The sequence below is a fragment of the Helicoverpa armigera genome, chromosome 12 (genome assembly GCF_030705265.1).
Source record: "Helicoverpa armigera isolate CAAS_96S chromosome 12, ASM3070526v1, whole genome shotgun sequence".
NCBI classification, from domain to species: domain Eukaryota; kingdom Metazoa; phylum Arthropoda; class Insecta; order Lepidoptera; family Noctuidae; genus Helicoverpa; species Helicoverpa armigera.
Genome location: NC_087131.1, coordinates 3,198,390 through 3,219,055, shown reverse-complemented (window position 1 = coordinate 3,219,055; position 20,666 = coordinate 3,198,390). Strand labels below are relative to the sequence as shown.

General features: G+C 35.8%; 1 protein-coding gene across 2 annotated transcripts in view; it reads left to right on the top strand.

Moving 5' to 3' along the window:
- Window positions 1-20,666, top strand: part of LOC110378156 (phosphatidylinositol 4-kinase beta) — a 51,136-nt gene that overhangs the window by 6,956 nt on the left and 23,514 nt on the right. The window contains exon 1 of one of the 2 annotated variants that reach the window (XM_064037302.1): window positions 20,336-20,644. The exons of the other annotated variant lie outside the window; for it this stretch is intronic. Coding sequence (XP_063893372.1) covers window positions 20,589-20,644 — 56 coding nt within the window. The 5' untranslated portion in view covers window positions 20,336-20,588. Of the gene's footprint in view, window positions 1-20,335; window positions 20,645-20,666 lie in introns of those variants that run through there. 2 annotated transcript variants of the gene reach the window in all.

Below are 20,666 nucleotides of genomic sequence, written 5' to 3'. Positions count from 1 at the left end.
ACGAAAAGTTAAAACTCTGTTAGCGATTTTGGAAGGATTAATCAACGGCTCGGTCCATTGATTAATTGCTTTTTGTTCACGTTACGCTTGGAACAAAAGCGTTTTGTTCGACCGTAATTGATCATTTGATTAAGAACAATTGATGGTATTTTATATTATAATATGTGTAGAATGTAACCTTGTTTTTGTCTCTTCGAAGCCGACAGTAGCACTGGTTTTGTATACTGAGTCAATTAGTAACTGTTAGGCGACGGTCACGCGAGCCATCCATAAAAGCATTACAAGGCTGTAGTCAGAGAAATTATCATTCATTCATAATATACAGAGTCCACGATGAGCAAATAGATAAGGTTCATAACTTCTCATGGCGCTAAGAGCGGAAATCGGAAGTTAACACATCGCCAGCCGAACTTTTTGCTCGCAAACTGAAGCCGATGCAAAAAGTAGATAAAAGCAAAAGTTTGTTGCGCAAACTATTCTATAGGGGAGCACTTTTTGCTTCGTTTAGCTGTATGGTTTCTGCTAGCCGGCGAAAAATGTCGTCTGGGTGATCAATTTTATGATTCATCGGGGCCCAACCTTAGTCCTGGTTTCCCAGTAAGTAATTTGTTTGTCTGCCCCGTCATACTTTGGAGAGTTCCCGTCGGAAAGCTAGCGTGCTTACTGCTTAGCCAATTACATCGCTAATTATGTTGACCCCTCATTGTTGCCAATCAACATCGGCACTCGAGGAATGCGACACGCTACTGGCCAAGACGCCCGCGATTATTAAACGAGCTGGTTTATTGTTATCGTCCAAGTTAACAAGACCCATCCAGCGTAATTCTAATGCTTTGAATTACAATGAAACGAGGGCTTAATGTTCCTATGCAGCATGGCGTCTACAGGGCTCATAACATTATGGTCGTGGTTTATCATATGTATTTTTTGTAGTCAATCCGTGACACGATTGCGTTCGTCGGTATATGATATGAGTACTAATTATTGGAACAGTATGCCTCGTGAATTTTTCAGCCGTAATGTAATATGCACGCCTTTGAATATATTATAGCCTGTGCAAATAATGCTGGCGAAAGAGATAGCATTGTGAGTTTATTTTTTCGCGTTATTTAATTTTGACGACGTTGATAATTTATTTACCAACTTCAAGTACACTCCAATGTTTCTTGATTCCTTATCATGAAGACCTAATTTCAGTACAGTATTTGTAATATGTTCTTATTAAGGTTTTGAGATAACTTTCAATACGGTAAGTATTTACTTTGCATTCAATAATATGTAGAGATACTCTTTCGTGAACAGCCATCACTGCACATCACTCTTTATCAATCGCAATTTTTTATCGTCCTCTGGCGCTGAATCAGAATCGCGTCATCGTTTCGTACTCAAATTGTCTAATAAAAAATAGGCGAAACCCGTCTAATTCGGTCGTCTGATAGTCATGAGTTTACTCTTGAGTTGGTTCGTATCGCGAGGACACGTGCACTGGCGACTGATGCCGTAATCACGTGGCGACCAATGAGTTTGTGTTGTTGCCTACAACATTTTTATTATCCATCCGAAGTCTCATAATAATTAGCTTAATGAACAACTTGGGTATTCATGATAATTAAGAATACACAAGTTTTGATTTGACTTGAAGTTTTGTCTGAGGTTTTCCCTATTGTTTATACGCTCGGTTAAATATGTTTAAATTGTTGTTGCCTTTGAACCGGTCTTAATCTGCTTAAAAACCCAGTCAACATAACAAATTACATTCAATTTGATGAATAATATTTGCTGCACACACGAATTCAGTAGCTTACATTGTGTAATCCAATTGTTCCGTGAAATTAACCCGAACGTAATTAAATACAACGGCACCAATGAAATTGTACACTAAACCTCTTGTATTGCGTTTCCCCGAGTTCGATAGGTGAAAAAAAAAATGTTTTGAAATATTATTATCAATGTTGAATGAGTTAATATGAGACTGCTTACAATCTTTTATTACAGACTACATTGTCGTTCTAAAGTCCAAGTTGGACATGGTAACAAGGGCAGTAGAAATGAATCATTTCGGTCATGTTTACGCACTGTTGTTAATGATGAGTGTTGTTTTAATGAGCTGTTCTTTATCGAGTCGAATCGACGCTAAATATAGTGCGATTACTAATATTTTTCGTAGTAGTGGTCTTTCTTCTGTCTACTGATGTTTTATGTCGTAGCTAGCGAGCAAGAACTTCTGATTTATAAGTAGGCACTTGATCTAAATATAACTAAGTGACTGATACATTTGGTTTTGCGGTAGACATAACTTTGATTGATTGTCAAGTCCATACTTTGTCTGCCAGACTTCATCCATTTCATATAAGCAAAGTAATGGTTGATGATTGCATTTATGAAAACATATTTTATTACCTTCTTGGCTAGACGATTACTTGAACAAAAAAGCACTACAAAAATAAACTATAATTATTGACAGGAAAATATTTACAATATTACCAACCTCAATCAATATTCAGAGGAAAATCGATGCAAATAATAAATCTGAGGAAACCAATACTTCATAATGACGTTGAATTGAATATTGATAACATTCTCGTGGACCACAGACTCCACTTGTTATCCAGAGCACAACCAAACTGTATGTATAGATAGAAGCCGTTCTCGACTTTCGACTCGTTTTAGTATTTATTGGAGGCAATCTTCCAGTATCAATAATACAATCCGTACGTATACCGAATGTATGAACTGGCAACACAATAAACTGTTTTGTAGCTTTTATTTACTGGCAATAAAGGACTGTCAAAAATTGCGTAATAAAACTCGTACGTACATATTTCATACTAGCTGGTGCCCGCGACTTCGTCTGCGCAGGTTTAGTATTTCGAACAATATGTTTACAAATTGTAGCCTATGTGTTATTCTGATGTATAAGCTATATTATTGTAAAGTTTCATTAAAATCCATTCAGTAGTTTTTGCGTGAAAGAGTAACAAACATCCATACATACAAACTTTCGCGTTTATAATATTAGTAGGATTTGCTGCTTGAAGGTTCAATTGTGTATTTCGTGTAGAATTAGATGAAGGTCTACATAAATTGTTTCATTATTATACTTAAAACAGTAACAAGAGCAAGTCTCGCTTCATAGCTGAAGTGTTTATTGGAGGCAATCATAACGGATGGTGTTGCATTAGCAATCTCATGGGACGTGTAACGGACATAGCCTATAGACTACAGAACTCCCAGAGACTCCATTGTGAGACAAGAGCGACCATAACGCGTCTTCCCACGGATTTATATCGAGGTCGGACTAAGGCTGTAACACACGATCGATTTAAAGTGTCAGGTCTCGAGAGTGGCGCCATCAAATAACCAGAACTGAGAGTTCACATGGTATTATCTTAGAATACACGTACATTATACAAAATGTAGGTTAGTGTCAGAGCAACAATACGGCACACAGTCGATCTTTCATTGTTTGCAGATTTGTCGCAGAGAATTGGCGATTGTTTCGGATTTTACTGTTACATGAGACATCTCTGTGGGTGAAGAACATGAGCAGTTGACATTAAAGTGAAATCATTTCTATCTACAGTGTGCGATATTCCTTAAAACGCCCACGGATTTGATATAAAGGCCGAGTAGCTTAGCATTAGTCTTGCTGATTAAAAATACAGTCGTCTGATCTGGTTATAGTCAGATGACGCATTTATAATACGAAATCTCGACAGTTGAGGACTTGTAAAAATAACAGGTTATATCATTTGTTGCCAAAATGTTATTGTGTTTTTTTCCACGAAGATATATTGATAGAAGTTAATGTTAGGGCGACGACCTTTCAAGATGACAAAGTATCGGATGGGGAGAAAGAAAAAAATCCATCTCTAACTATGCCTGAAGATATCATAAAATGAACGTACTGTACTGGTATACATTGGCCAATCAACATTGATATGACCTTTCCTCAGTAAACGTCAGCTAAAGAAAAAAGCTTCCGAAGCAATCTAGTCAGCTCAGTGTAGACAGATAGATTGTTTTATGACGGAGAAAATAATTCCGAGAATGACGGTACACGACATTGAAGAGATGTCGGTCATGCAGATTGTAAAGTTCTACTAGATAGGAACGCGAATGCCTTATAAAGTTGATAATTAATTGCTCAAATACCGTTACCTGAAAAATCACAACAAATTATATAAACTCTAGATTTTATGACAGTAAATTGGTCCGCTCAAGTGCGTATAAAATATATAATTTCCTGTTAGTCACAACACAAATTTTGCAAGTTGACTCACCAACTGTCTGTGTCAGCTAGTTTTTATTTCGACCACTCAGACTCTGGAGAAATGATGCCAATTGATTACACGAAAGGACTGAATATAAAATGTGACATCATTCTCTTCTAACACAGTTTTGTAAACGGACATCATACTCCTTTGTGTTAGGACTGTACGCTATGCGGTAAATACCCATGTTCTCTATGAGGGAAGACCTGTACATTGACCCTGCAAAATGGGGACGCCCCAGAAACCCTCAAATAGGTTATTATTATTATACACATGATATTTGAACACACCCCCATATTATAATGAAGTTGATGCCACCATTGTAGGTCGTATTGTATTGATTAGAATTTAATTTACCTACAATGATGTACAAGGTATACAATCAACATTAATTAATACTGAAACTAATTAAGTTTATTTTGGTCTACAAAGCAATTCTCGAAAAGCTAACAAGGAAGATATTTTTAGAAACAAGGAACTTACGTCAGTTGATAGTCTATTTCGATGACATTCGTTACGGTGAGCTACAACGAGCCGGAGTATTGCCCGTGGGGTGTATAAAAGGGAGTGACACAATGGACGGAAATGATCAATCAGGGGCCCTCACCCACGAGAGGGACACTGGCGTAATAGTCGCCTACAGTCCGATGCAACTGCCCCCTTTAGTGTGTCTCAAGTATGATGATTTAATCTATGTCATCTGGCGGGTCAAGGGACTCAGACACTGCATACGTACATAAGCTAGTCATCTCGTCTGCTTGCTGTAGATAAGGAGACAATGTGCATGAAGGTCAGATGAATAAAAGATAAGTGCTACTGATTTTTAACCATAAATTGAAGTAAGCCCGTTGTTATTGCTTCTTTACTGGAGACTAACATTTTCTTGATCAAGTGAAACACTTCTCACTTAAAGGAAACACAACACTTAAGCGAAAATAAATAGAACATTTTATTTATAATTTGAAATACATAAATACTATTAAGTGGTCAAATTACATGAATTTTCAGACGATTTTCCCCGGCGCTTAGTCATTGTTGTTTAGGTAACCGACAACCCAAACACTGTCCGGGGAAATCCGTGAAAAACATTTTTTTTTGTAAATAAGTGGACGATTCTGTGTGGATTACTAATGAACTAAAACTGTTTAGCGTTTCACTGGTTTCAAATGGAGTAGGTTCGGATAATTCGGCGGTCGGCCTCGTCGCTCGGTTCGGAAGTGGCAATTCATAGGTTCAACTCGCCTTGCACGCTACAAGGTCGATACTATCGTAAAAATTAAGCGGACCACTTGAGCGTGGGTTTCATTTGCTGTATTAACGAATAATACTTGTTAAACTATAATGGGGCGCATTATAAGTAAATCGATCTTCCTCGTGCGTAGGAAGCTTGATTATAGAATCGCCAACCGCATGAATGTTATACTTGGCCAAACTGTGGTTTCTTACGTGGTTGCTTTACTCAGTAATAGAACATGAATAGTGACTAAATGTTAGCTCGGCAAACAATCCGTTATGCAATGAACTTCTACATCCAATGTTTTGAGTAGATAATGATTTGTTTGAAATTCAGGCGTTAAAATAGAAACTAATACTGTGGTAATTGCTAATATTATCATCATGACGGGAAATGAACGCAGCCAATAAACAGAATTTATCCGTTGCTTCTGTGATTTCAAGAAATATTCTGGTACGAAATTGTTGTGATTAGGTAATGGAATATCAGGGTCTTATCCACGATCAGCAGCACGTAACAGTATTTCTGTATTATAACAGTGATTACTTACATCGACCGAGTAAAAGGCAGGCTTTCTGTAGCCAATAAAATAACAATGAGGCCACTAAGGAACGAAACGAGTAGTAATACATTACTGCTTGATGTGGGTGTCTACGAGTCGTCCTGAATACTCGTGAAACATCACACTAATGGATTTATTGTATTTCAGCTGTGAATTAGATAATGTGGGTGGTGGAGATTTGAAGTTAACTTCTAAGACAAGAATCTGTAAGGTGTTGTTGTATTTGGAGAACAATAATTTGAACTGAATTTGGGCGTGGATCTCATTCATCTTGTTACGTAAAAGCAAGTATATTGTTAGCTTGAAGAGGTGAACGTTGAATAGTAGCTAGCTTCTACAGGCTGTTACGAAAAATACGGTCATCGTGCTTTCAAGCCGTGTTGGCTACCGCATTATGATGTCATTGGCTTTGATTAGCTGATAGATCCTTCTTCAAAGTAATGTACTTCCTTGTAAGATTAGGATAATTGACGTATTTATCATACCTTTCACTTTTACAAAGAATTTTGACTTAGCAAGGTCTTACGAGGTAAGAATCGGATAAAAAATACATGTTGATTTAACCAATTTCAACAAGACTTCCTGCTACATTGTCTTGAAGTAAATTCATATCTATTAATATCTAAGTATCACATTCAACATTGTCGGACTTCATAACGTGTGCTCGAGTATGCCTTTGTTGTATTATACAGTGCTGCACAGTGCACATACATGAAAAGTAATTTTAGGTAAACTAATAACATCGATTTTCTGAAACAAATAAGGTACCACCTAGAAGCCACTACATATTTGGTTCGCAAATAATCTGGTCAGTATTGTCAGGTTTGATCTTTGTTATTCTTCTATCTTTGCTTTTCTACTTTTTCACCTACCGTAGACATTTTTTTGGTAGAATCCAGTTGTGTCACCCTCACTTATAATTGTTGCTTCGTCACGGCAAGTGGCTTTTACATTCTATTGTGTTCAGAGGAAGCAGTATAATTGCCCTTGCAATGGAAGGAAGCTAACGTTTTTGAGTGTTTAGGAAACCACATTGTGTTGAGAGGAAAGCGATGATTCCCCAGAGCGTTTACTTTGTGTGTTTGGCTTAATATACGTATTTGAGGAAATTGAATAACATCTTTACAGTTGAATCTTGAAAATACGTCGTGAAACATCAACAATAGAATTCTATGTTGTATAAGATTCATTTACTTGCTGAGCATGAAAGAAAAAAATAATAGTCCACGTCCCTCCGTGGCAAAAAGTCTTTTGGACTTTATGGGTCACGGTGTCAGTGGAACACCATTACTTTTATTAGAAAACAAACCATCAATTTTACGGCTTCTCGTGTTGGATTATATAAAGCAAAAACTAATACCCCTAACTTTCGATAACATTGTTCTTTGTTCTATCTGAACAACCTACTGTTTATTTAACTCTACACACACTGCGTCACGGGATCTTGTTAGACGGACGTATTGCTTCCAAGTACCATTTAAAGTATAGAATAAATATTTCAATATCAAATTAGTATATTATTTCTTTTAATCCCATACCTCCTATAGGTTATGGGCCCAGTGCGAAAAAGGACATTTAGTAGTGAGAACATTCAGTAGTGCGTAGTGACAGTAAAGTGCATAGTTGTAAATAAAAATAAAGTTGTGACAATGGAAAAAGTGAAAAGAAACATTAAGCCTTTTAATGGAGAAAAGTACAGTGTATGGAAATTTAGAATTCGTACACTGCTTTCAGAGTTAAACTTGCTCAGTGTTATTGACGAAGAAATTCCTGGAACGCGATCCGCTGAGTGGGAAAAGAATAATAAGGCAGCCAAAAGTATTATAGTCGAATATTTGGCGGACTCATATCTTAATTATATTAATGAAAATGGGACTGCTCAAGCAGTTTTAAACATTTTGACGCGATCTATGAAAGGAAAAGTGTAGCAACTCAATTAGCGCTGAGAAAACAATTATTGGGATTAAAATTAAAAGCCGATATACCCTTGATCAAACACTTCTCAACATTTGACGATCTGCTGACAGAATTATCAGCTGCTGGAGCTAAATTAGAGGAAACGGACAAAGTAGCTCATTTATTACTTACTCTCCCGAATACATATGATGGCGTTATCACTGCAATTGAGACACTATCTGAAGAAAATATCACTCTCGGTTTTGTAAAACTAGACTATTAGATCACGAAGTAAAATTAAAAACGAGAGTCGTGATACCAGTTTAAAGATACTCCATGTTGAAGAAAAATATAATAAAACAGATACAATCGCACAAAACAAAACTATTTGAAGAATACAACATTCAAGAAAACAAACAAACAAAAATTTGTGAAATGTCATTACTGTGGACGCAAAGGACACAAGAAACAGGATTGTTTCTATTTCAAAAGACAGACAAATATACAAAACAATGCCCCAGAAAGGACAAGACAAGTCCAAACTATTGCCCTGCAAGAGGGAACGACCTCGAATTCTTCTTTTCAGGATTTGCGTTCATGACAAGCGCATACCATTATGAAAAAGACCACTCGACAATTAAATTCCTATTAGATTCAGGAGCGTCTGATCACATCACAAATAGAGATGATCTCTTCACATCGTTTGAATGTTTAAATCCTCCTTTAAAATTTCAGTAGCTAAAACAATACATTTATTTCAGCAACTAAAAGGGGAAACATAAATCTTATCAGTCAAACAGGAGTGCAAGGAATACTTACAAATGTATTGTTCTGTGCCGAAGTACCATATAATTTAATATCGGTATCAAAGATGCAGCAAGCAGGATTCACCATAATATTTGATGACAAAGGCACACAAATTACAAAGGAAGGTAAAATCATCATGAAAGGTAAGACATTGAATAATCTTATAGTTCTAGAGTTTAAAATACCAGTAATAAAGGGGAATCCGCTTCCCAAGCATGTTATGTTAATGAAAATAAATATGAATTATGGCATCAACGCCTAGGACATATAAGTAAAACTAAATTCCTGCAGTTAAAATGTCATAATATGATTGATGACTTAGATGAAATAAATACCGTAACTCCAAATGATAAGTTGTGTGAAGCATGCATAAATGGGAAGCAGACTCGCCTGCCTTTTAATAAAGTTAAAGACAAAAGTTACATTAAACGCCCTCTGTTTATTGTGCATTCAGATGTTTGTGGTCCTATAACACCTCCAACAATAGATAACAGAAATTATTTTGTTTTATTTGTTGATGAATACACACATTATTGTGTGGTGTATATGTTAACTTACAAATCAGAAGTGTTTACAGCTTTTAAAGACTATGTCGCTAAAAGTGAGGCTAAATTCAATTTCAAAGTAGTAAATCTTTATAGTGATAACGGTGGTGAATACTTATCCACCGAAATGAAAACTACTGTAGAGAAAGAGGCATAAGCTATCATTTAACAGTTCCTAGGACCCCACAGTTAAATGGTGTTGCAGAACGTATGGTTCGCACAATAACAGAAAAAGCTCGTGCTATGTTAAATGGCACTAAAGCATCAAAACGTTTTGGGGAAATGCAGTTTTAACTGCAGTTTATTTAATAAATATTACGCCTACGAAAGCTTTAAGTCAATCAAAGACACCATACGAGATGTGGCATGATAGGAAACCAAGCGTTAAAAATCTCAGAGTTTTCGGTTCAACTGTATATGTTCATAATAAAACCAGTAAAACAAATTTGACAATAGGTCGTGGAAAGGAATACTGGTAGGTTATGAACCCAATGGTTATAAAGTTTGGAATACAGAATTCGAAAAATATGAAACTGTAAGGGACGTTGTAATTGATGAGACTAATTTTATCGAATCTAGGCCTTCATTACGACCTGAACGGAGTAATAATACATATTCCCAAGACGAAACTGATAATGACTCCGTAACAAAATCAGTGTCTTATAAGTCTCATAGTTCTGGCCCTAAATCAGATAGCTCTCAATCTGATGAATGCAGTACAAGTAAAATTCGAAAAATCGGTAGTCATGAAATACCGAATGAACCTGAAAATGAATCTGAGAGTAGTTTGAAACACAAAAATCAGGATAAACCTGATGAATTTTTAAATTTACGAAGAAGTGAAAGACTGAAAACATGTTCGCGTAAATCATATAATGAAAATGACTATGATGTCTATAGTGCGTTATCCATCACAAGTAATATACCAAAATCATTAAATGAAATTAAATCTCTGAACGATAGGAATCAGTGGGAAAAAGCAGTCAGAGAAGAACTCAATTCTCTTAAGAAAAATAATACATGGACATTAGTACCAAAACCATTAAATAAAAATATTGTAGACTGTAAATGGATATTCACTATTAAAATGACGTTTCAGGTCAACCTTCAAGATATAAGGCACGTCTTGTCGCTAGAGGTTTCAGTCAAGAATATCTTAGTGATTATAATGAAACATTTGCACCAGTTGCTAGAATAGCAAGCTTTAGATTCTTAATTAGCTACGCAAATCAATATAATTTACTGATTCATCATATGGATGTAAAACAGCATTTCTAAATGGTACACTAAAGGAAGAAATCTACATGAAAGTTCCTGAAGGTGTAAAATGTAAAGATAATTACGTATGCAAATTAAACAAAGCTCTTTATGGCTTAAAACAATCAGCTAGATGTTGGTACGAAACATTTGAACAATGTCTCAAAGAAATAGGTTTTCAGAACTCCCCAGTAGATAGGTGTATATATATGAAAGGTAAAGGAGACATTTCTAAAAATATTTACGTAATCTTGTACGTCGATGATTTAGTTATAGCATGTGCAGATTTGCAAACAATGAATAATTTCAAAGCATATTTAATGACTAAATTCGAAATGACCGACTTACACGATATCAAATTATTTTGGGCATTAAAATAGAGAGACACCATGATAAAATTACTTTAGACCAAAGTGCTTACATTAAAACCGTTTTGAATAAATTTAATATGAGTGATTGCAATCCTATAAACACACCGATGGAGCTTAAATTAAACTATGAAGCTCTTAACGCTGATAAGAAGTGTGACGCACCATGCCGTCACCTGATCGGTTGTTTAATGTACATTATGCTTTGTACGCGTCCGGACTTAAGTACATGCGTAAATATTTTAAGTCGGTACACAAATAAGAACAATAAAGAATTGTGGTTATGCTTAAAGCGAGTTTTAAGATATATCAAAGGCACAATTGATTTGAAGTTAACATATACAAGAAATAATTACAATAACATCCTAAGTGGATATGTCGACTCAGATTGGGGTGGCCACGATTGTAATGATAGGAAAAGCACTACTGGATATGTGTTTAAATTATTTGATCAAAATACAATTACATGGTGTACAAAGAGACAAACATCAGTAGCGGTCTCGTCTACTGAATCGAATATATGGCTTTATATGAAGCTGTTAAAGAAGCATTATGGCTTAAGTCTCTGGCAGAAAGCATAAACTTAAAATTAATAAGCCCATTATTTTATATGAAGATAATAACGGATGTATTAGCATAGCTAATAATCCAACAAGTCATAAAAGGTCCAAACACATAGATATAAAATATCATTTCTCTAGAGAACAAGTTGAGAAAAATGTAATAAAATTAAATTATATTTCCACAGGTAACCAGTTGGCAGACTTGTTGACAAAACCTTTACCAGTCGTGTCTTTTATAAGACTGAGAAAAGGATTGGGTATAGAATAAGTTTTAATTTAAGTACAATTTCATTATGAAATGGTCTGATCAGGTTTTTCTGGGTTTTCCCTGATCCTGTGCAGCAAATGTTGGACCATTATTGTACAGTTGTCCCAGACCTTACTTGGAAGTATAATATGTTACGTCGTATTTATAAGTTGGTATTCACTTTGTAATGTTGAATTGTAGACTAGATACTGTATAGTAAACTAACGAATGACTAAAAGTTAGGGATTAACTTTTGAGGGGGCGTGTTGGATTATATAAAGCAAAAACTAATACCCCTAACTTTCGATAACATTGTTCTTTGTTCTATCTGAACAACCTACTGTTTATTTAACTCTACACACACTGCGTCACGGGATCTTGTTAGACGGACGTATTGCTTCCAAGTACCATTTAAAGTATAGAATAAATATTTCAATATCAAATTAGTATATTATTTCTTTTAATCCCATACCTCCTATATCTCGTGTACAAATGATAATCCGCGGATCAACCATGCAAGAAATAACATTATCAGATACAACATCCATGAAGTGTTTTCCAATAGTTTAGCTACCAACCGCAAGCAAAAAGGACCTTGCAATAATTAACGCTACAACTTTTATGACTGTATGATCCACTGGGCTTGCACTGTATCCTGCATTTATAGGAAGCTCTACAGGTAACGCAATTAAAACTAGAACTGACTTAGGCCTTCTAACTCACAAACACTGCAAAAACTGGGCACTACTTGGGCAATGCGTTTAAGGCCCAAATTCTCCAGCAACGTAAACGTAGTACGATTTGATAGAAAGCGCCAATTTGATAAGGAAGAAGCAATAATGACTAATCCTCATGCTCATAGTTAGCACGACTACGCTCTTGGCACCCTTTATATGCTCCTACCTCAAAAGCGTATCCATAGTATTTGGTCGGGCAATTTCTTTCACGTTTTACTTAAACATTTGGTCAACCTGCCAATACTACGAACACCTGTTTCCACAAGCCATACTATACCTACAAACTTATGTTCAGAGCACGCGCTTGGAGATTTTGTTTGTTTTGCTAGTAGAACAGCGTTTGTTTTCAAATATGAAGAGAATGTTGATAAACCAAAAGTTGGAGATGTAGGTACTACGGTTAGTCGTCAAGCCAATTTAGCCAGTATATTAGGTCAAAAGGAAGGACGTAGCTCGATGATAGATGCACGGCAGAAATAGTCTGATCCGGTTGGGAATGGCCGGAAATTGCATCGGTCACTTTGTCTGCCACTAAGGAGAATATTATCTTGTACGTTGTCTCTTTGAGCTGAAAGCATGTTCTCCAGAAGTAGGATAAGTTGTAAATTCGGTACACTGAATTTTACCAATAAGATTAATAAATCAACTACGAATTATCTTTGATATACATATTTAACAATATATTATTTGATAACTACGTTTCGGATCGGTGTGAGCTTTTAATCAGTCGTATTATGCATGTAAATGTCCCGTTTAACCACAAATTAAATGGGTCAATTTAATGAAAACTGATGTTTATTACATGAGAAAAACCCTTTTAATTAATTCCTTTATACGGGTAACGTAGTAATGATAAATGTGGTTGTCAAGAAGTAACCCTTCGACAAACAACATACGGGTCGATTGGATCCCCGATTCAATTTATTGAATTTTAGATCACAATAGGATCGCCACGCCTACGGTCCTTTCTGACCTTGTTAACATTCAAGGTCTATTTACTTTGTTGTATTTGATCACATTTTCCCACAATACAACTGTTGTCAACTAGAAAATCACAAAGAGATCAATTTTCGATGATTTTAATCGTGAATAATGTGATATTTTTATAAAAGATATTATTTTATTCTTTGCTAAAGAAACAGAAAATGTGATACATAAATAACAGTGGTGTTGCTCTTTTAATTTGATCTTGTTTCATTTGTCAAATGAATCAATTAAATCGTACTCTATGTTCACCATTTCTCAACATCTTGAGTAATAAACTTCTTTTATGGTCGACTTTGGAGTAACTTTCTACCCAAAACAATGATATTGAGAGGCTTTGAGAACATAAAACAGAGAAAGTCTCATTAAAATACGCCTACTGCTTTTAATTGATATGCCTCAACATGTACACGTTTGTTAGGCTTCACAGACTTTACTTACATAAAGGATGACATACCACTTCAGTCTGCACATTCATCTGGCATTTCAAAGCGAAAACCGTCAACGGTTCGTACGTTTTAGTACTAAAGCACTCAGCTAGGGCACGTTTTGCAAAATCAAGCTACAAGACGGTTTATCATGAATACTTTAAATCTACACATTCACCAACTTTTATTTGTAAATTAGATATCTATAAATACTTACAAGAACCAGTAATTAACACGCTTATTTTACTTATCAAGCACGTGTACGGTTGAATTGCATGCGTTAATGCGTTTTGGTACCACAATGGCATTCCTTCCTCGGTTTACACATCAAGCGGTTGATTTATTTTATACAGTACTGTGGTTATCCAACCAAAGTGGAACATATTACTACCCGGGACATTCTACTAGTGACTGGCGTATAAATAGTGCGTTCAAAGTACAATTTCTTATCAACGCATGAGGTCTCTAAGCAAATTACATTATTATATCTGTGACGACTGTGTTCAATTTACACATAGTTAGGACTATAGCTAATGGTTCTTTGAAGTTGGATTTATATCCATTTGTAATGCCAGATTCATTTGTCACGATGAAAATCTCGAATGGTTTTTTCGTTTATTTCGTTTGAAATATTTTTACATCTGTCGTTTCGCACTTATCTCTGTATGAAATCGAAACGAGTGGCAGATGGTTGGCGAACTACCGGCAACCAATCCGGGACCGTTAAATTCGACAGATGCACCTTCACAGGCCGCAGATGCAACCCTGTAAACATTCGCGATAGCGGGATGATGTCCCGAACTTTTTTTGCTTTGTCTCCCGAAATCATTAATTTTAAAATTTTGTGCTTCTGCACATGTGTGCTAGTGTCGTTGCTTATTCGTCTTCATTATCTTCTCCAGTTTTTGACGTCACTATTTTAAACGCTACTCTAGATTTCGTCACCGACTCGACCTTCAGGCCTAAAACAAATTGTACGTTTCAATATTTCTTGTAATAGTTACTGCGCAAACGAACATAATTACCTTAATTACTTCTCACTTATTTATAGTTCAGTTGTTTCAAGTAGAATTGTGTTTAGTTAAGCTGCATTTCAAATAAGCAGACCATTCCTAACAACGTTCGAAACGTCAGACTCAGTCTACAAACAAAGCGTAAATGAAGTCAAAGAAATTCTCACAGTTCAAGAAATACATACTTGGAAATCATCTGGTTTGATATTTATTATGCAGAACAATAATGGAACAAATGTATAAAAAGAAAAATTTGTTGCCAGAAAAGAGAAGAAACAACTGTTTTAGTATTGTCTTCCTAAACGTGAATAAGCCCAGTCATGTCATTTGGATATTATAATCAAATGACAAAGATCTGAGCAGTGATGTAAGAACTTGCTAGTTCAATTTATAAATGATCCATGGCTACTAACTAGACCGTTATCCCCCCAGGACAGTGTATAACGGTCTAAGCGGGAGTCTGTTGAAGAGATTTATGGCACGACACATATTTTTCCTCCTCACTACAATATCAATTGATTTTGGAGAGTGCTTTTTTCTTGTAATATTTGTTGTCTTGTTGTCTAAGTTCATGTTACACTAAGTACCTTTTAACGTTTTTTCAATAAAATCGCGTAAAACCAGTGTCAAGGAATCCTTACAAGTTATTCTGGTGTGTCATACGCTGGTTGGTTGGAGTCTATTGGATTAGCCACAACCCTCATACAAAGTTAATTGAGTAGCACGTGGTAGTTAAACATTCTCATGTAGTGTAAACTTCTAATTTATTTATTGATTTTGTATTGGCCACGTGTGAAGTGTGATCCTTTAAACTTGACATCGAGATCAATAGACAGAATGACTTTGCCTTTTCGTAACTTAAGTCAAAGACGTAGGTAAAGAAATACTATTTGAAACAAGTTTCGAAGTCTTTCTAGCATTATCAATAATTTATACCAAAAGTTTTGCACTGTAGAGTAGACCTGTGAAATAGAAGAGAGGTTAACATCAAAAAACAAAGTATCTTCAAATAATCGATTAAAGTAAACTGGTATTTATCACACTTTGTGATACCAAGTGGTCCATAAATACTTATGGAAGTATTTGCGTTAACTTCTAAACGAATTAATAAACTTATCCGTACACAACCAGGTCAGAATTATAGCCTGACAATTGTTTAAATAACTAGGAAGACTTCGATAATTGAATTTTGTAAAACCAGATTTATTAATTCAGAATTTATGTAACAATCTTATCTGTTCACTTATAAGATTTAGTTGATAAAAAATTCGCAACACAGCGCTCACCAAAACCTTGCATAACTTCAATATTACGGTCCAGGTGCCATTGAGAATACATTCGGTTTCTCAATCGTCTTTTGCATTAGTTTATGACTTTTCGCCCGTAGTTGGAAGGGTTGCAATTACTACGTTATGCAATCAGAGAATCCATACTTTTAATGAGGAAAATGGAGTGGAATATACGCGGACTTTTCCTTTGAACCGTCATTATTGAGAGTAACATTGGAAACAGTTTCTCCGAGAACTATTTTCCAATCTAACCGGGCTTCGAATCCATTACTCTCTTCTACTTTACATTTTATTCTCTAGACTGGCTTCGTAACAGTCTATTAAGCGTTGATTGGTTGAACGAATGTGCTCTGAAGTATAATTAGGTCAGCCATGGTTGAGAATATTATGTGCCTAATGTACGCTAGTGTCATATTCATAATTATGTGCTAGATTAATGGGATTGATAATATTATTATTACCTTACTATGACCTTATTTTTATGTCGTAACCGCAATTGATGGGTTTGTTTGCACATGTTCTAAACGCGAATAACGAGACATGTGTGTTTGCCAGTCTGCGATAGTCGTTATGGTGGCTTAGAGTTGGGAATATGAAGATTAGAGTAACACATCCTCGGGCATAGTTTAAGTGGTAGGGAATAAATCAGGAGCATAAACAGTGTTAAATGCCTTCTGAAACCCATGTGCGGTGCCCTAAGTTATCATAGGACTAACTTAATCTTCATATCGTGTCTTTCTCAATTTCTGTTGCACCTGAAAGAGATGAGCCCTTTAAACTGAATGAAAGCGAAGAAGGTGATGACTTCATGAGTCTGTATTTAATGCTATGAGTTTTTTTTACCTAATCGAAGTATTGTAGCATTTATGGTTAGTTTTAAATATCTACATATTCTACATACTTCATTAAATATACAGTCAAAATCTACGGAGCTGTTAAACTGCTGTTGGTTGTTGTAAATCATAATGTTAATAGGTTCTACCTGGAAATTACTACTTGCAAACAACGGACACAGTTGTTTGAATTTAGGTCTTTCACGAGGATATGAAATAGTATAGAATTTACCAGCAACCAGTTGTATACGAAAGTGTATGTAATATTTCAAGCTAGTGGAGTAATTATTTTTTCGTAATGGTTTGTAATAATGTAGATTATGTAGTAACTTTAATACCACGTACGTCTAATTGTTATATAGTTCTATATTAAATTCGATATGCTAAACAAAATAAATATACGTACACGTCGTATGTATAATGTCGTATAATACGAGCGAACCATTCATCTAAAGAATTTGTTGAGAATCTCAAACACAAGTCCATATATTTTAGTATTTGAATACTTCAAAGGCATGTTTAAACTAAACGTCAAATATTTATTTTCTACATAAATACGTTTCTATTTGAGCGTAGAAGACTCCGCTGAGAACTAACTGTATGCGGTATTATGGTTACTTGAAATTATCTACACAAAGACGTGTTTAGAGAACGTTTCAACTTTGAAAACAATGAATATTTCTTTGAGATAGCTGACAGAATGCAACAGAATGAAATCACTTTGTAACTGGGTCCATAAGAAAGGCCAAACTGAATTCTACAGATATAAGAAGTAGGTAGTATCAATATTACTATTCTATTAACACGTAGATGTAGAAATACAAGGTCGAAGGAAGCGTTCACTTTCGCTACCACGATTAACTCGAAGTCTAAAGCACGATTTTCACGTTCCGTCAACACTTGCGATCATTGCTTCAAGCAATTATACTGTAACGAGTAACGACTACACACATAGCACGATCATCATTTTGTTATATTTTTACTCAAAATGAAGCATTTCTTACTTACCTACTTTCTCCGTATACCGAATTTAATGATGATCACCAGACTTTATTAGAGATCTCCAACGCCGTGCAATAAAAAGATTAAATCCGAATTAAACCAAAGAACGTCTAAATGGATTTAACCATAGCTGGTGCTTGCTGTGCGGTAGATTAAATACTCACAATGATCGATTGTGTACAAAATCGGTTTGCAGAAGCCAACACCAGCTTTCACCAATATTCATACAATAACACAACAGTGTGGTGCCGAGTCGAATCAATCCGCTATTGTTTGATATTGACGTCAATACGCGTCGTGAAATGTGTCCATACATATACTACACACCAGCACAGAGGCCTTCAAGTTTCGCTGGCTAGTTCTCCGCAACATTCACCTGTTACTTGCAAAGATCTCGTGCCTCGAAAACAATCTTTAATCATCGGAAAGCATCATCACGAAGCTTATTTATTCTTTAAAAGTAAGTTCTCACTATTTCTTTGGGAAGCTCTATGGTGTGGTTTGAAAATTCGTACATGTTTATTAGATAACTGGTTATTTTTATTTTGGAATGTGCCACGCCAAGTGGCGTCAATGGAGCTGTAAATAGTCCTAATTGGAATCAATATAGCAGTTGCCATTAAATGATATGTCAGTCCATTTAGTATATTTCATTGGTTTCGAAGTCAAAGGTCTTCATCCAGTAATTGTTTTGTTGTTCTCAATGTTCTTATTTTTGCATTGTCACATTGACAGATTAATTTGTTTTGACGTGATTTTAGAATTCGTGCCATAAAGTTGGAAGACAGTAATCGTGTTGAATCTGTCGGGTCGTATCTTACCTTTTGGGCACGCGACTTTGGAGAGTGGGTATTTGTTTAGTCCATCGTTTGTAGTAGTTTGACCTACTTGGGTGTGATAACGTAAACAAGTTGTCGCATAATACCGGAAAAGGTTGTAAGTTAAGATTTGAACGTCGACCGAGATACCACACCTAAGTAAGAAATAGCTGTCGCTAAGTTTTGCTTTACTGCGTGTAAAGTAAAATATTTGCGGAATTTCTAAGGTGAAACATTTTGGCTTCGTTCCATGAAATAGTAAAAGTCTATCTGGAAGATAATTGATCATAAATATTTTATTTAATGATTATGATCTTTATTATAAACATAACAGCATGCTACACGTTGATTTCAAGTGCAATACTTGGACTTAAAGAAAATACACATGACATTGAAAATGTCTACTTGAAAAAGAACGTTCTTCAGACTTAAGATGTCTGATATTCAAATGATAAATTGTTTTCATCACTTCCTACCTATCAATCAATCAAAGCATCGATATAAATCTTAATAACAAATTAACGACTGTCATGTTTAATGGAGGTTTCCGTACTAAATATTCCGTTGCTCCGTGCGTAACTAAAATAGGTTTGGATGAATGGATCCTTTCTTTCGATGCCTCAACACTGTTGAACGGCACATCTGTTGGTGCGAGGCACCACATGCACGATTCTCGATAACGTTCCAAAAATAAACCAATGTTAATTCGTTCAGCACTCACGCTGTGTATGGAATGTTCACTCATTGAGTGCCCACTATACACACTTCCACTTCCTCTACTTTCTTGTGTGAATACGCGGCCGCATTAAGAACGCCATCGCCGCTTAAGACTGCGTTGCATTTTATGTATCTTCCGAGAACGATAGCTAACTTTGTGATAAACTTTTCGGGGTCATCGGCCGCTTTCTCCTACTTAGTGAGTTAGTATGCGTTCATGAATCTCGGTTATGTCACGCTGGTTGTTGCAAAAAGAGTACAAATATGTGCAGAATACAAGAAAACATCTGAAGTCCTAGATAATGGGTTAACGATTGTAACTGTAACCATCTCATTGAAATTCCTTGCAACATTAGTAAATGCGCCGTGCAGTCTCATAAGGAACTGCTTTGGTAATCGCCCGTTGAATATTAAATATTGGACTCTAATGTCATCCTTTTGTAATACAGTGTGAAATCGCTGGACTTGCTGAATTTTAAGTCATTGAACTATCAAAACTATTGAACAGTCAATTTCACTCCGAGCTTTAGTTGGTAGATTGTTGGAATAATCGTTACGTCAGTTTGCACAAGTGTAGACAATGTAAAAATAAATAAATACAGAATTTAGTTCCACGTCTTTACAAAGACTACGTCCCTGCATTGTAAACTCGGTGGGCGAAATCTTTGACCTGCAAAGATCTTTGTTTATACTGTTCTAAGTTGTTTAGTTGCGTTTCGGCTGCGTAATCGAGGTGATCCTTATTCGAATGGTATGCGGAGCGGCGCGTCTATTTGGTTGCGTAAAGCAGTTTGCCATACGGCGGCCGCGGGGTAGGACGTGTGTGCTGCGTTTGCACAATGTTCATGTTTAATTACGTGCTATGATATATCGCAAGGCTGCTCGCATTGTTTTAACGCTACGCTAGTGTTTGAGCGCAGTTACTATGTTTATTAGAGGACGCTAATTGAATAATCGTGCTCTGTGTTTGAAATCAGTGTTGAGTTTCTGTGCGTTTTAGTGAACAACAGGCAAATGGTTAGAAAGATTATTGTCATCGGCATACAGCATTACGAGGATCCGTTTTATAAGTATGTAACTTGTAAATTACGA